General features: G+C 55.8%; 2 protein-coding genes across 2 annotated transcripts; both read right to left on the reverse strand.

Moving 5' to 3' along the window:
• Window positions 1-653: 653 nt before the first annotated feature.
• Slc25a10 (solute carrier family 25 member 10) lies at window positions 654-8,358 on the reverse strand. The gene is made up of 11 exons (XM_048429372.3): window positions 8,171-8,358; window positions 5,373-5,492; window positions 4,856-4,970; window positions 4,716-4,764; window positions 4,412-4,453; window positions 3,337-3,380; window positions 3,085-3,155; window positions 2,744-2,836; window positions 2,405-2,482; window positions 1,858-1,914; window positions 654-1,763 (listed from the first exon to the last, which is right to left on the reverse strand). The coding sequence occupies exons 1-11, from the start codon at window positions 8,258-8,260 to the stop codon at window positions 1,662-1,664; spliced, it is 861 nt and encodes a 286-aa protein (XP_048285329.3). The 5' UTR covers window positions 8,261-8,358; the 3' UTR covers window positions 654-1,661.
• A 2,662-nt stretch (window positions 8,359-11,020) lies between these two features.
• Window positions 11,021-15,378, reverse strand: Mrpl12 (mitochondrial ribosomal protein L12). Its single transcript, XM_085694259.2, has 5 exons — window positions 15,185-15,378; window positions 14,500-14,686; window positions 14,184-14,270; window positions 11,512-11,649; window positions 11,021-11,391 (listed from the first exon to the last, which is right to left on the reverse strand). The coding sequence occupies exons 1-5, from the start codon at window positions 15,361-15,363 to the stop codon at window positions 11,275-11,277; spliced, it is 708 nt and encodes a 235-aa protein (XP_085550385.1). The 5' UTR covers window positions 15,364-15,378; the 3' UTR covers window positions 11,021-11,274.
• Window positions 15,379-15,447: the final 69 nt, after the last annotated feature.

A 15,447-nucleotide genomic window follows, 5' to 3' on the forward strand; every position in this document is an offset into this window, starting at 1 on the left:
GCAGCCCCTTCAGTTGGAGGCACACAGCAAGGCTGGGAATGCAGCTCAGTGTTTACTTAGTAAGCATAAAGCCCAGGGTCTGATCTCCAGCCCCGTAGAGACTGAAACGCTCACAGTCGAGCCAGCCGGTATCTGGAGTTCCAAGACTACTATGTACCATTATGTTTCCAGCTCACATTACACTTTTCAGGGGTAACAAATTACAATTGTAGCTTTGGCAAATATAGTGTTCTCAGGGGTGTCCACTGAAGTGTTTATACCTATGATACAACAGTACCTGGGCTATGGCTTCATTGGATTTTTTCTAATGCAAGCACCTGCTTTACTGAGAATGACTTTGGGACATTCAGAATGGTGGCCCTGGCACCCCTAGCTGGCATCTTGCTCCTGCTTATACATCTAGAATACCCCTGGTTCCAGTCTGTTTGCTCTCTGTGGACCCCAGGGCATCCCCAGCTCTCCTGGGTTTGCTGGCCTGTGACTGACAGCAAGGGAATTGACTCTAGAGGCCCCTACTACTGTTGGTTAAGGCGACCCTTTCTCTCTTCTTACCGACCTCTAAGCCTTCTTCTCATAGGCTCTCCCCCTGGAAGAAGGTGACCCTGATTTGATAGATGCTTTGTGCTAATCAGAGAACAGTTAGCAGCCTGGAGTAGGTGAGGAGCGTGTAGGGAAGACACGAAGGTCTCCCAGGCCACTTGGTTTATTAGATCCTGAAGAAGGGTGTCCCTGGGCCCACTGCCACCTCCTGGGTGAGGACCCAATGCCCAAGGGACTGAGAGGGGGAAATGGGCAAAGAGCACCCAACCCCATCTGGGGGAAGACAGGCTGAAGCCTGGGGATGGTGAGGGTGACCACTGCTATTTAATAGGAAGACAAATCCCTGGAGGGCACATACAAGCCGTCATGGCTCCAGCTCTGCCAGCACCCCCCCCCCAGTCCCCAGGCACGGGAGGGCACAGCGAGGGACACAGCCAGTTCCTGACGAGGGTAGTAGCTGCTGAGTGGGAGGGTTCGACAAAACTGACCATCAAAGCAGCCAAGGCTGCAGGTAACAGGTGCCCAAGGGAACCCCAGGCACCTTCTCTGGACTCCACTGTCATGGCAACTGTGGTGATTCTCACTGCTGCTCCCTTTCCTGAAGGTACTGCCTTCAAGAACACTACACGACGGTCCCTCTCAAGACAAAAGTGTCTGCGTGCTAAACTGCCATGGTCTGTACCCTGCCACACTGACTAGGTTCTGCTCAGTGTACAGAGGGCCAGCTGGGAGTGGGAAGCGGTCAGCTTCCTCCTGCTTGCCAGGCAGGGCAGGGCAGCAGAGCGGCCAGGGAGGCGGGGACAGCAATGCCAGCCTGAGCCAGACTTCTTCTCCTGAACGAATCATGGGGTGGATACAGGGCAAAAGCCCTGTACGGGGAAGAGTCTGCGAGCAAGGAGGGCAGAGGTTCCACCCCAGTGGGCCTAAGGAAGGGACAAAGGCCACTGAATTAAACCCTGGTTTAGGCAGGGTCGGAGGCCTAGCCAGCCCAAGGGTGGGAGAACAGAAGCCTGCTGGGGATACAGCACGGGCCCAGGCCAGGAAGAGGAGTCCCCTCCCCTCCCACTCTTCCAAGGAGCTCAGCACAGTGACTGAGCGCGGCCCAGGTATCTCTGGTGATGTCAGGTTGGCACCCTGATGCCAAAGTGCTTCCGGAGCTGCTCCAGGAACAGGAAGGTGAGCACAGTGTGAGGGACGAGGCGGATGCCCGCAGGAAAGAGGCCCTGGGTGAGGAGGACACCAGAGGTGGCGACATCAGGACCAGGGAGACCCGGCCCAGTTGCTCCCCCACGGCTCAGCCCCACTGCCCCAGCCCACCTTGAAAAAGGCCTGCGGTCCGAGCTTTGCTGTCTCCATGGCACAGTGGAAGACACCCTACAGAGACAGTGAAGGACACTCAAATGCACATCAAACGCACAGATTAACTCTCTAGGTAGGAGGAGGGCATGGTGGCTCTGAGGGCTCCCGGGAATGTGACAGGGGCCGAAATGAGAGCAGCTCAGGCTGTGACATCAAGGGGACAGAAGAGGAAAAGTCACATAGGCCAAGCTGATGGGCCGCCGAAGAAAGTCAGCCAGATGGCTCTTAAGGCGCCGGCCACACACAGGCTAGATTCTACTGACCGCGTGAAAAGCTTCCCTGTTAACCAGTGAAGAAATCTAAAGGAGAAACCGAGGCCTCGGGGAAAGTACAGCCCCACCCTGAGGCAAGTGCTACCCAGAGTCAAGCATCTAGAAGGGAACAGGGGACAACAGCCTTGTCCCTGGGCCCCCATGAGGGCTGCAGCTGAGAGGGTCCTGGCTCCAGAGAATGGCGGTAGATGGCAGGAGCTCCGGCCAGCCCTGGAGCCTGCGCCAGTCTTTACCTGGTATTCGCCCTTAGAGTTCATCAAGCGTGTCTTTAGCACATCCAGGGGCTGGCACAGAAATGTGGCACACCCGCCCTGCGGGAGGGAACTTGTCACCAATGGGCCTTCAGGCACTCCCAAACCCTCACTGCCCACGGGATACCTTTAAAAAAGCCCTTTGCCCCATCCCCAAGTGATCCAGTGCTGCCAAGACCTGAGTCCCCAGGAGAGGTGAACAGGAATTATCCCGGCCTGGGCTAACCTGTGAACTTGGTTCCCAAACATGCCCTCAGAGAGGCTGCACCAGGCTCGCTCCACCCACCCTCAGCCTCCTCCAACCCCGCTGGGGGCACTTACCGCAATGAAGCTGGAGACGAAGTGGGTGAAAATGTTGTCAGACAGGTACCCAGTGCTGAGGACCAGCTGCTTGGCCTGGTCATAGCAGGACAGCTGCAGGAAGGAACAGGGACAGTATGGCTAAAGACAAGCTCCCAGACCTGGGGAGAGCAGACAGGGTCCCCAGTGACTCCATCACCACACCTGGACACGCAGGTGAGGGTCAGATGCAGGCTGCCCACCCCTCCCCAGGACAGCGGGCATCTCCCCAAGGTCCCCAGTGCCCGCTGCTGTGTTCTGTGATCCCTGAGGACAGAGGTCAGAGATATTGTCCGCAAGCCCTGTTCTGCACAGGAACCCACCTGGCCCACAGTGACGAGGGCCCCACGGCTGGATGCCATGGTTGCTCCGGAGAAGAGCTTCTTCAGGCCTTCTGCAGGAGGAATCGAGGGGCAACATCAGCCCCTATGTGGCACTTCATTCCCCACCCTGCCTGCCCCCCCCCCAGGCTGCTTTTCCACCCCAAGCCCACTAGCTCAGGCACACTGAGTACATATGTAAATATGTATTCAAATTCATACATTTACAACAATGTAAACTTCCTCTCCTCTCACCTTCACGGGCCACACGGTACAGACCATCCAGGGCATGAGAGTAGCTGTCGGTGGCAGAGACAGGTCAGTGAGATTTACCACGTGTTCTCAGGGCATGCCTTAGACGCCAGAGAGGCCACGTCCCCACTGTGGGCCACAGGACTCTGGCGTGGCGTCATACCCAATGGGGGTATTTCACAGGCCTGTAAGCCTCTCCCAGGGAAAGCTCAGGAAGTGACTCCTGTGGGCAAAGCTTTGGTGGTCTGCCCTGCTGCTCCTTGGATGGAGGTTCCACTTCCCCACAGGATCCCAGGCTTGCTGTGGCTTCCAGCATAGATTATCACCCGCCCTCTGGGCTGGAGAACCCAAGCGGGAACCAACAAGAAGCCAGAAACTAGCCAGGCCCGGTAGCACACGTACAGAGCGAGACCCTATCCCAAAATGAAAATAAGAAACTGGACCAGCCTAGCTTTGTGGAGGCCACGCTAGGAAGACCTGGGGCTCAAGGAGAGTCCGAGCAAAAGTGGGGGAGGCGGGACAAGAAACAGCCTGGCTCCTCAAGGGTGAAGGAAAGAGGGATAATAATGAGAATGGAAGGGTACTCCATGGAAGGACAAAGGCCGCAGAAGACCCCCGACCCCAAAGCTCCCTGTGCCTGTGGCTGGCCTGGGGTGGAAGAAGAGGGCCGCTTTTACCCTGGCCTCCTGGCTGTAAGCCGTTCTTTCATGTACCTTCCTCCATGGGCTTTGAGGCTTGGGTGGCCCTGCACTGATTTGGGCTATCCTCAGCTACAAAGAGGCCCAGCCCTAGACAACAGTCCTTGTGTCAGCAAATTCCAGAAGGTAGATATGGGGACTGGCCCTCATCCTAGTGAGAATCTTCCCATAAGAACCTAAAGGTCTTAGAGGGACCAAGGGACACCCCTTAGTGACCCCAGGGTAGCGTGTTATCTAAGTCACCAGCTCCCTCTTCCACAAAACCCCCGTGCAGTATGGGAGTCCTGGTTAAGTCAGAGCAGAGCTACTCAGGGGTCCTCCCTGGAGGGGCCTCCCGGTCCTACCCTCCCGCACTGGGACAAAGCCCGTCTCCTACTCACTTGCGCCGCTGGTTCAGGGGCAGCTTCATGTCATTCTGCATCCTGAAACAACAGAAGAACAGGCCGGGACGGGTGAGCCCCTAGGCCCCAGGTCAGCTCACTGACCAGGGTCAACAGCGCAGGGCCGCCTACGTGAGTTCGGGGTAGGAGCACAGGACTTGGCTCCTCCACAAACCCAGGCTTAGAGTCTGCGCGGCTTGCCCCAAGCTGAGTGTACCGCAGAGTTCAGGAGGAACCTGAGCAGGGCTTGCCTGCTCGGGACAAGGGAGCCCGTGACCCTGAGGGACGAGAGGCTCATACAAACCTGACGTTGACCAAATCTGCTGGGGTCCCCACGAAGCCTCCGGTTAAACCTGTGGTGACACAAACGCCAAGGCCAATATGTGATGGTTCCCTGCGTCCTGGGCCTCTGCCCGGCCCTTGCCCTGACTACCCAGTGCTCACCACTGATGCCGCCCAGCAACACCTTGCTGTAGAAGGGGAGAGGCCCCTGGCTGTCCTTGGTCATGTAGTCCCGCATGGTCTCGTAGATGGCGAACCGAGTCAGGGAGTAGGTCATCTGGGGAGGGGGCCTGGCTCAGAGGACTGGGCACTCCACCCAGTCCAGCCATTGTCCCATGGGCCGTGGGACTTCGAGTGGCTGTTCTAAGGTCACTCGGCTTACAAGCAGCCAAGCCAATTCACAAGCCAGAGGTGCTGTCCCCAGCTGTCCTTAGCCTCAGTTTTCCCATCTGAAAGTGGATGGCCCTGCCCCATACCCAGCCTGAGTCTTTTCTGTAATAACTCTGAAAGGGGAAGAAAAAGCAGCTGGAGCTCCCTAAGGCTCCTTCACAGGACTGAGTCCCAGAAGCAGGACCTGAGAGGCTGGTGCCAAGACCTAGGAAGCTGAGGTCAACAAGAGAGAAAGGAAGAACGTTGTGGGTCATGAGCCCTGACAGCGAGCCAAGACCTGTGCACACACCTGCCTACACAGTGAGGCGCTCAGGCCGTTGTAGAGCGCCAGGATGCCGTCGGTTCGGATCACCTGCAGCGCCATTCCCGTCATGCGTAGCTTCACCTCCTGCTGCGTCTGTAGGTGCACCTGTGCACAGGCAGGAAGGGTAGGGTCAGGTTCTCACAGAGCAGAGCAATGAGATGGCTGCCTGGGCCTAAGAGCTCTGCTGAGGCCATTTCAAGGATCAGTCTTTTCCAGGTCCACCCGCTATGGACCTAGAGGGGAGAAAGCTTTTTGTTTGTTTTTGTTTTTTGAGACAGGGTTTCTCTGTAGCTTTGGAGCCTGTCCTAGAACTAGCTCTTGTAGACCAGGCTGATCTCGAACTCACAGAGATCTGCCTGGCTCTGCTTCCTGAGTGCTGGGATTAAAGGCGTGCGCCACCACCTCCCAGCTGAGGTGAGGAAAATGAGACAGGGGCAGTAGAGAGACCCCAGAGGATCTAAGGCTGGTCCTAGGCCTGCAATGGTTCCCTTTCATTGTGTGGTAAGGACAGTTACTGTTCTCAGGGCCTTTTCTCACTCCCACCCCCTTATCGGTGGCCTACGTTCAGGCTCAGGAGACCCGGTTCTGAGCATTTTTGTATCAGTTCCCAAAGAAGCCTGCCCACAGCCAAGTGCGGCTCAGGCCTGGTCACACTCATGCAGAAAGGAAAACAGCTAAGATCGTGGAGGAGGCTTGATTCTCAGCAACAGGAGTGTCACCTTGCAGTATGTGGGTCAAGAGGGACAGAGGGTTTAAGCCGCCTATCCAGGGGGTGGTGGCTCTGAGGGCAATTGCCCCTGTATATGAGGGGACCAAGTCAGGGCAAAGGGCACACACGGAGGAACTCCAAAACAAGTTTTAAAGTTGGCAAAGTAACTCAGGCACGTGACTCTAACTATTCAGGTGACTGAGGCAGGAGGATGCTGAGTTTGAGGACAGTCTCAAGTACAGTAAGATCCTGTTTTTGCACACAAGTTTTCCAATGTCTCTGTGAGCAATGCTTGTTGGAACACCCTGACCACTGCCTCCTCTGTGGCTGGGCACCGCCTGTCTACTGGCACGGGTCCAGCAGGGGTGTCCCGGCTTCCATGGCAGCTTTTCTTGGTCCTCCAGGCACCATTCCTCCAAGGGAACACCTGAGTGGGGGCAGGGCTGAGAAGCAGAGGAGCTCGGACAATAAACAACCACCTGAGACTTTTATGAGACTTTTATGTCACAGTCGGTCAACACTCAAGAGGACAGGCTAGGAGTGGGGTGTTTGAGAGGCCCTCAGGGCCCAGGCCTAGTGTAGCCATCGAGCCTGACCCCCATGATGGAGAAGGCTGCAGGTACAGGCACAGCCAGGAAAGGAAAATATCCTCAAGAAGTCGCTCTAATAGGGGGCTGGAGAGATGGCTCAGAGGTTAAGAGCATTGCCTGTTCTTCCAAAGGTCCTGAGTTCAATTCCCAGCAACCACATGGTGGCTCACAACCATCTCATAATGGGGTCTGGTGCCCTCTTCTGGCCTGCAGGTATACACACAGACAGTCTATTGTATGCATAATAAATAAATATTTTAAAAAAATAAAATAAAAAATAAAAAAAAAAGAAGTCGCTCTAACAGTAATCAGTTCTCCTGCTATTACACCACCTGCAGTGGCTGGGCAACAAACAAGAAAGAAAGAAAAGCGACAGCCTTTCTTAGGAAGCAGGGTCCCAGGCAGAGACAGAAACGAGCCTGGAAGTCTCAAGTGGTTGGATCACCAGCTCAGACCTCAGAGGCCAGTCCAACGTGGGGCTTGGGGGAAATGGCAGTCAGAGCCCCCTGGGTAGAGGGATCCAAATCTTTGCTCTCTGAATAAACAAAGAATCAGGGGGAAAAAATCCCCTGGGACTTCCCTGGCCCTGGGGAACAGGAAGAGTGCTGTCTTAGTTTGCTCTATAAGCGTTTATTTTTAAGCAGAAAGAAAAGACAAAAACCCCACAAACCCACGTGTCTCATTTGTTTTTTTTTCCTTTGAGGAGCTATGGTTAGAGACAAGATCTCTCTGTGTAGCCCTGGCCCATCCTGGAAGTCGCTCTGTAGACCAGGCTAGCCTGGAACTCTGCCTCTCGAGTGCTGGGTTGTTTCTCGTGCTGAGCCGGTTAGTCTCTTTGGGCAGAGCCCGGTGAACGCAGGGTCTCCTCGCTCACCTGGGGCGTGCTGCTCCTAACGTAGCACCAGTTCAGGCGGAACCGGATGACCGAGGTCACAGCACCACCTAGCCCATCGCCCTCACTTTCACCCCGCACCGTAGGTGGTGCTAAGCAGGCCGGGGAGCTCTGCTGCTGGGACCAGGCTGGTCTTTAAGTTTCAACACCTCTGTCCCCTGCAACTCTACCCTCAACTTCTAACCAGAGTTGTAGAATGTTTGCCGCCGAGAAATGGCTCGGAACGGCCGAGTTCACCCGGGTATTAAAGCGCAGCGTAGAGGCGGGACAGACAGCCATCTGTTAAAGATGGGGGAGAACCAGCTGGTAAGCTGAGGAGCGGGGATGTCCCCGTCGCCTGTCCCCCGAGAGAGCCATCTGCAGAGGGTCCCCGGGGATTTTCCACCGCTGCCTACTGGGAGACGAGCGTAGTGGCGCCTGCAGGCCCAAGCCCGACGGCGCAGAGCAGGGCGGCCGGGGCTCAGGCCAGCGTGGCGGTAATTACCGGGTGCGCAGTAGGCGGCCGCAGTAGGCATCCTGTGGGCGCCAGGCCGGGGACGGTCCCCGGCGCCTTGGGCTTACGCGCACGCTCGGCCTTGAAACTCAGGCTCACCTTGAGGAGGTCCAGCGGGTGCGTGCAGCAGGCGGCCCCGCAGGAGGCCAGTCCCCCAAAGTACCAGCGAGATGCCCGTGCTTCGGCCATGGCCAGAGCAGCAGCGACCTGGGTCAGCACCACAACTCCGGTTCCAGCCTCCTGACACCCGGTTCAAAGTGCCACCGAGCGCCCGCGCCTGGTGCAGCCAATGCGCCCGCGCGGCCCCATGGGCGGGGCCTGGTGGACTCCACCCGCGACAGAACTCCGGCCTTGGGAAGCTCCGCCCGCCCTCTTAAAGCGGTGGCTGCAAGGGGCAGAGGTAGGGGGTCCGCCGCAGACGACCGTGAAACCCCTGGAGCTAGTCCATAGTCACCTCCGCTCTCTAGATTATGGCTTGGGTCGCAGATCCGAAGGTGGTCTGCCATCCTCCACCCATCGGGAGGCTGGTTTCTTACCAGCCCCCCTAGCCCTAGTCTGAACTTGCACCTTGGCGCTGACTCGTGTGCTACCCAGGCAAAGGACACGTGCTGCAGCAATGGACCTCTGTCCCCCGTCCCCCCGACCAGAGTCCAGCCCCCGCCCAGATGTAGGGGGATGGAAACCTTCTTGGGGCCGGGTTGCAAATTAAATAGAAACCACGGACAAAAGACTCTTAGTGAAGGATAGCGGTGCTCCTCCCCCATGCCACACACCCAGTGAGTCCCTGCCAAGTGCAACTCGGCTCAAGCCTTGCTGTGGACACAGCCCTAGGCGGCCGCCATGGAGAAGGTTCTGAGCTGTGAAGTCTTCACGGTTGGTTACTGGCTCAGACTCCTAGGAGGCAGCTCCAATCTGCCAGACCAGAAGTCCATATCCACCTCCCAACAACTGGCAAAGAAACCCGTGTATGCTCCTAGCCCAAGGGTGCACCTGCTGGGCAAGGTGAATTCCAAGTCCCAAAGCTGCTTTAAGTCTGGCTATATGAGTAAGACCTCGCCTGCAGTTCTGACTTGGTCTCTACCCGATGCAGAGAAACACCCAGCAAACAGCTCCTGCCCTGCTTTATCCAGTCCTGCCAACCAGTGCCCAGCTTCACAGCAGGGACGCAGAACTGAGCAAATTGTGTCTTTCAGAACCCCAGGTGGCCTCCCATGCTGAGATGCTCATTGTCAGGGCACCAGGGTAACATGATGGGGGATCTCCTGGCATCTCACTTGGGGTGGTGCTGTCCTGGCCTTCCTTCCCATGCCCAGGGCACACCACACTTGGGGATGCAGTCTATAGCAAGGTGGTTAGGGTCACTTTGCACTGGATCCATTCCTCTCCTGCAGCTGGTAGGGGACCGTGTACACCTTGGGGATAGGCAGGTCTCATCCCAGGTCAGCTCTATAGGTTGCTGAGAGACCAGAAACAGCAACTGGTCTTGATACAGACCAGCCCTGCCCAGGAACTGAGAGGTACTGGGTGAAACACCTTGAGCCACAGGACTGAGGGTCAGGGTAGGCTCGGGCTTGACTGATCTTCCCAGAAACTTAAAAAGCAGTGGAATGGCCTTCAAGGCCACAAAGGCAACTCGGCACAGGAACAAAGCTATGCCCACAGCTGTCTAGTCTCATCTGATTATCAGAATGGAGATGACTACAGATACGCATGTATGCATCTGCCCTTCTCCGAGAGAGCTGGAATCTATTCCTGACCAGAGGACCCCAATCCATGGGAGATGAAGGCCAGGAGCTAAGGACTACAGTTTTATCTGAGACAGGTTCTTACTGGGTAGCTAAGGTTGGCCTCAACACATACACGCAGTGATTTAGGGCCCACATACACTCTGGTCCCGGCTGAGAGGAGACTCAGAGCAGAGGTGAACTTTCCAGGCCCCAGGACAGGCCCAACCTGGGGTACTACCTGCCCCAGGTAGTACCGGGCATTAGCAGGGCCGGGCAGGTCATGCCTAGGTCTCCTGGTAGCCACCTTTGTGGAGATAACCCCGAAGTGCTGCTGGGGAATCATTAACCCGAGCAGTGTGGCAATGCTAGTAGCGGAGGCCAGGAGTCCCCTGGGAAATCAGTTTCCTTGTTATGAGAAGTGGACCGGCCCACAGCTGGGTGGGGCTGCCGGGTTTCTGGAGGCTCCACAGAGCAACACTGCGGAGCACATCGCCCTCTCCTGGTCTCTCTAAGAAACTGCAAAAGTTCTTCCAACAGGAGGACCAAGGCCAGGGTGCACCTTCTCAAACACTACTGAGGATTTGGGCTCAGGTGTAAGACCAGCTAAAGAAACTTCTGTTCCTCTCCCAGGCTCTGCTGAGGTCTAGGAACAAAAATAGCCACTCCACACCCCACACGTGGGGTGATCCACCTCAGGCTTAGTCAGGTCTTCCAAGACCTGCAAATATAAGACCCTTCTGCCACCTTGCCCTGGTCTGGTGCATTAGCCAGAACTCCTGTCCCGCAAGTTAAGGGTGGTTATCCCAGCATGCACAAACCCCCTTGGGCATTAGGGTTAATAGCTCAGCCTCCACCCACCCTAACTGGGGCAATGTTGGACTCGGACTGTGTTGGTAGGTTGGGTCACTATTACACTTTGTTACTTTTCAAACTCCAAGCATCTAAACAAAAATTCCACATTCAAATCTCAGATCACACCCATCCCCAACTCGAGCTGCATACCAGCCCTTGCTACGCCTGTGTGGACACAAACCTGCCGTGGGGATCAGCGGGCAGGTCTCTGCACAATATAAGTGATGGATGGCTGTAGAGCCTCAAACATCACCAACAAGGAGGACAGGCAGGGGCAGACAGCCTGAGGAAGGTCCAGGACACACACACGCCTCTAGATGACCCTTTGTGCCACTAACCCCGGGCACACACACCACTCACCACACACACCCAGCCTCAACAGTGTATTTTCTCAGTAGCCACAGGGGCGTGTTCACTCTGTAAGCTCTCCAGGCAATCAGGAGAGCTCTGCACAGCTGTGGCGGGCCTCCCCATCACAGTAGGTCCGTCCTGTCTCTCTCCCAGAACTCGGTCTCCAGTGTTAGCAGCTATTGCTCCCAACACCCCACCTGGGAGTGAAGCAGGGGTGAGCGGGCCTTGCCCAGGTCCCAGGGACACAGTCCAAAAGTCCTCGGAACGGGGGTGTCACTCCAGAACCACAGTGCCACCCACTGCTTCCAAGGCTGCTTTGATCTTTTCGGCCTCGGCTTTGGCCACGTTTGCTTTGATTTCCTGGGGCAGGGACTCCACTAGCTTCTTGGCCTAAAAAGAGACAGCAGTAAGAAGCTTGCAGCACTTATTGCCATAGCGAAGCCCATCCTAAAAAGGTCAGTGCCCGGGAACTTTCACCCAGCATAGGCGAAGGCTCAGAACGGGCCCCACCTGCACAAGGTTTATGCCCTGGACGTAGTTCTTGATCTCCTTGATGAGTTTCACTTTGTCCACGGGCTTTGCTTCTGTCAGGCGGACGGTGAAGTGTGTCCGCTCTTTCTGTTTGGGGATGTCTTCTGCCTCAGCCACCTTAGGGTGTGGAAAGAGGTAGGGAGAGGAAGGATGAGGAAAGGCTGTCCCACCAAGACCTGGAGCAAGTCAACAGCTTCTGAGATCTGCCCTCTACAAAGCTGTACCAGACCCCTATCTTTCAGTCAGCTCTGCTTCTACCTCCCCACAGGGCAAGGCCCTGAAACAAGCTGCACACTCCTTCTATCTCCTGACATTTTACCCCAGCCCTCTCTAGAACTCAGAGGTCACCTGCCTCAGCCTCCCGAGTGCTGGGATTAAAGGTGTGCTACACCGCCCAGTTCACTTTACTTCTCATTAAACTGTAATTTGTGGGGTTGAATAGATGGCTCAGCTGGTGAAGGGTTTGCCTTGCAACTGTGAGGACCTGAGCCCGATCCCTGAGGCCCCTGCATGGCGGCTTGTGCCTGTAACCCCAGCACTGACGAGGTAGACAGGAGGGTGTTAATGGCCCTAAGCAAGTTCCAGGCTGTTGTAGGATATAGAATAGTGTGTGAAGATATATTGCTGATTGGTGCAATAAAATGCTGATTGGCCAACAGCTAGGCAGGAGGTATAAGCGGGGCCAACAGCTAGGCAGGAGGTATAAGCGAGATTTCTGGGGAGAGAAACAAAGAGGAGAAATATAGGCACGCAGGAAATGCGAAGAGGAAACAGGAAGTGCAAGATGAAAGAGAAGTAACGTCATGTGACAAAATGCAGATTAATATAAATGAGTTAATTTAGTTAAAAGAACTAGGGTGACAAGCCTAAGCTAAGGCTGAATTTTCATAATAAGCCGTGTCATTGTTTGGGAGCTGACTGGCAGAACAGAAAAAGTCTCGTTACTCCAGGCCAACTGAGACCATGTTTCAAAATAAGGTGAGTGGCTCCTGAGGCTCCTACAGGAACACACGCAAGCACACACAGGTGAGGCTCCCACGGGAACACACGTAAGCACGCACAGGTGAGGCTCCCACGGGAACACACGCAAGCACGCACAGGTAAGGCTCCCACGGGAACACACACAAGCACACACAGGTGAGGCTCCCACGGGAACACACGCAAGCACGCACAGGTGAGGCTCCCACGGGAACACACGCAAGCACGCACAGGTGAGGCTCCCACGGGAACACACGCAAGCACGCACAGGTGAGGCTCCCACGGGCACACGCAAACACGCACAGGTAACAAGCAATTGTACTTATGAGGCAGGGAGAATAAACACTTTGGAGATAAAAAAAGTTATGGAAAAAAACAGGACTCTCAGTCCTCAGTGAACAAAACCTATGTGTCAATAATGACAACTTTTTCCCTTTCTTTTTGGAGTTTCACGGCAGTCCTTGAACTAGCTCTTGTAGACCAGGCTGGCCTCGAACTCATAGAGATCCGCCTGCCTCTGCCTCCTGAGTGCTGGGATTAAAGGTGTGCGCCACCACCGCCTGGCTAAATGACAACCATTTTAAACCCCATCCTTCCAAGCTGGCTCACAGTGGGGCAGGTGAGCCCACGGTCAGTCCTACCGTCCAGGGCATGCCTGGATTGTGTCTGCTTCCTGATAGAGGACACAACAGCAACAGCACTCCAGCTTAGACAACGAATCCAACCCTCGCTTCAGAAGTGAAACAGTTCAGGGGTTAGGAGTGTATGTTGTTCTTTCAAACGAACAGGGGTTTAGTTCCCAGCACCCATGTCACATGAGGCTGGTCACAGGGCCTTTAACTCCACTTTGAAGGGATCCAACATCCTCTTCTAGCTTCCTCAGGTGCCCACATACATGTGGGCACACGGACAGACATATACATACACACACGAATAAAAATAAATCCTATAACAAAACAAAACATTAGGCTTGAATCTAGTCCTGGATGGTTTAGAATTCACAGAGATGCGCCCACCTCTACCTCCAAGTGCTGGCATTAGGGGTGTAGGCCACCACACCTGGACCCTACTCAGATTTTACAGATTGCTTGGAGACCCTTGTCAGCTAGATCTGTGAGGAATGCCCCTCTTTCTTGTCAGGTTTCATTCAATGTCAGCCTGTGGAGGCCTTCCTTGAAATTCCAGCCCTCTACCCAACTTCAGCTGCCTGCCTGTTGGTCTCCAAGCCAAAGCGCACCTCACACGGGAAGCAGGCACGCTAGGACCACATCCCTGCGCCTTGCCTACTTCCCTCAGCAGCACTCATGGCACTGCTGTCTGACGAACTCGTCATATGACATGTCTTCTTTATGAGGTAAGGTCTACACACCAGCCTAGGGCAGAGTGTAGAAGCTTTGGGACATGAGTGTTCTTAGGACCCACCATGGAAGGAGAGAATTCCTGAAAGGAGTCCTCTTTTACCCCTCCTCATGAGCTGTAACGTGTACACACCCATACACATACATACAGCCTCTGGCAGTGAGCGGTGTTCCCAGAGGTGTTGCGGGGGAGCCCACAAGGGGACACACTAATGACAGCTACAGACCCAAGCAGAAGCTACAGAAATATGTCACATGCTGAGGTCAACAGTAACTAGGCACACGGAAATGGCTCCTTCTGTTGCCTAGGCTCACCTCAGGGGCTGCTGCTGCGGCAGGGACGGCACCAGGCATCATGCCACCCATTGGCATAAGGCCAACATCCTGGATCTTCAATGTTTTCTGTGGGACACAAGAGAAGTTTCAGTGGCTGGTTGTTCTTCATAAAGAAGGCACAAGCCTACTTGGCTCTGACATCTAGAAAAAGCACATCTGACAATTTGCCAAACTCCCAGAACGCATCTAGAAGAGACAGGGACCTCTGACCCTGGTTTGGCAAAATACCAAACTCCCAAAATACAAATAGAAGACAGGGACCTTAGTCCCAGTCTGTGGAGAGCTCTCCCAATACCTTTAGGAGCTCATTGAGGTCTGAGATCTCCAGGAGCGTGAGGCTGGCGATATCTTGGACCAGTTGCTGGATCTTGGGAGGGTATTCCTTGGGAGCATTATCCAGAGGGGCACCCGCGAGGGCTTCACTCCTTCGGTGGCTGCTGCTCCTCAACTGTCGCGCTGCACAGACGCCGGGGACCTGTTGCCTAGCCCCCCATGCAGACAGACATCAGTCATGCAGACCCGCAAAAAGGAGAGACGCAGAGACCGGAGGGCGCAAATGGTCCATGTGCTCAGTCCTCCACCACTGGGGCCAGAATTCACCAGCCGAGGCTAAAAGGGACCTTCCAAGCTCCTCAACATTTCCCAAAGAGTCTCGGAACCCCACAAGATTATGCCGGCAATCCTGCCGGAAACTGCAAGCTTCTGCTTGAATGAAATACATCAGCCTAGCGGGAGCATTCTGCTGCACCAAGCATTCCAAGGCTCCGGGCTCGGGCTACGCTGCCGTCCACGGCGGGGGTCGCAGGGGCGGGAAGCTTGAGACATTAGGTACCCGTGCCCAAGGTCGCCCAGGCCGAGCCGTCCTCTCCACGCCCCACCAGCAGGGCCGCGGAAGGTGGCCATGCGCCCGCCACCCGCGCCCTCCGGACCTGCTCCGGCCCGCCGCCCCGGCCACAGCGCTCCAGAGCCCCCCACTCTACCTGGCAAGGCGGAGCGCTGCTCCCCGCAGCCCAAGCCGCGACCCCCACACGCGGCCAGCCGCCGCCGGCAGCATAGCTCCGCAGGCGGGAAGGTCACACGCGGATCTGTACGGAAGCGGCGCTCTAGCCGGGAGTAGGCGAGCTGACCGAGCCGCTCTAGCCGCGAGGCCTCCAAGCATTAGAGCTGAGGCTGGCAGCTCTAGGCTGGGTCGGCGCCTGATATTACGCACTAGGCTGCGCGACGCGCAGGCGCCGTCCGGCCC

This window comes from Myodes glareolus, chromosome 9 (assembly GCF_982192425.1).
Source record: "Myodes glareolus chromosome 9, mMyoGla1.1, whole genome shotgun sequence".
Taxonomy (NCBI): Eukaryota; Metazoa; Chordata; class Mammalia; order Rodentia; family Cricetidae; genus Myodes; species Myodes glareolus.

Bases quoted from the DNA above. Each gene is read 5' to 3' on its own strand.
- Slc25a10 (XM_048429372.3), bottom strand. From the start codon at position 8,260: ATGGCCGAAGCACGGGCATCTCGCTGGTACTTTGGGGGACTGGCCTCC. The intron at 4,971-5,372 runs GTGTGTGCACAG...CCCCCTCCCCAG, and splicing joins GCGCCTCACTGTGTAGGCAG to ATGACCTACTCCCTGACTCG. The intron at 3,156-3,336 runs GTGAGAGGAGAG...TTCCTCCTGCAG, and splicing joins GTACCGTGTGGCCCGTGAAG to AAGGCCTGAAGAAGCTCTTC.
- Mrpl12 (XM_085694259.2), bottom strand. From the start codon at position 15,363: ATGCTTGGAGGCCTCGCGGCTAGAGCGGCTCGGTCAGCTCGCCTACTC. The intron at 14,687-15,184 runs GTAGAGTGGGGG...ATGGGGGGCTAG, and splicing joins GCAGCGCTCCGCCTTGCCAG to GCAACAGGTCCCCGGCGTCT. The intron at 11,650-14,183 runs GTGAGCCTAGGC...CCACACCCTAAG, and splicing joins CCGCAGCAGCAGCCCCTGAG to GTGGCTGAGGCAGAAGACAT.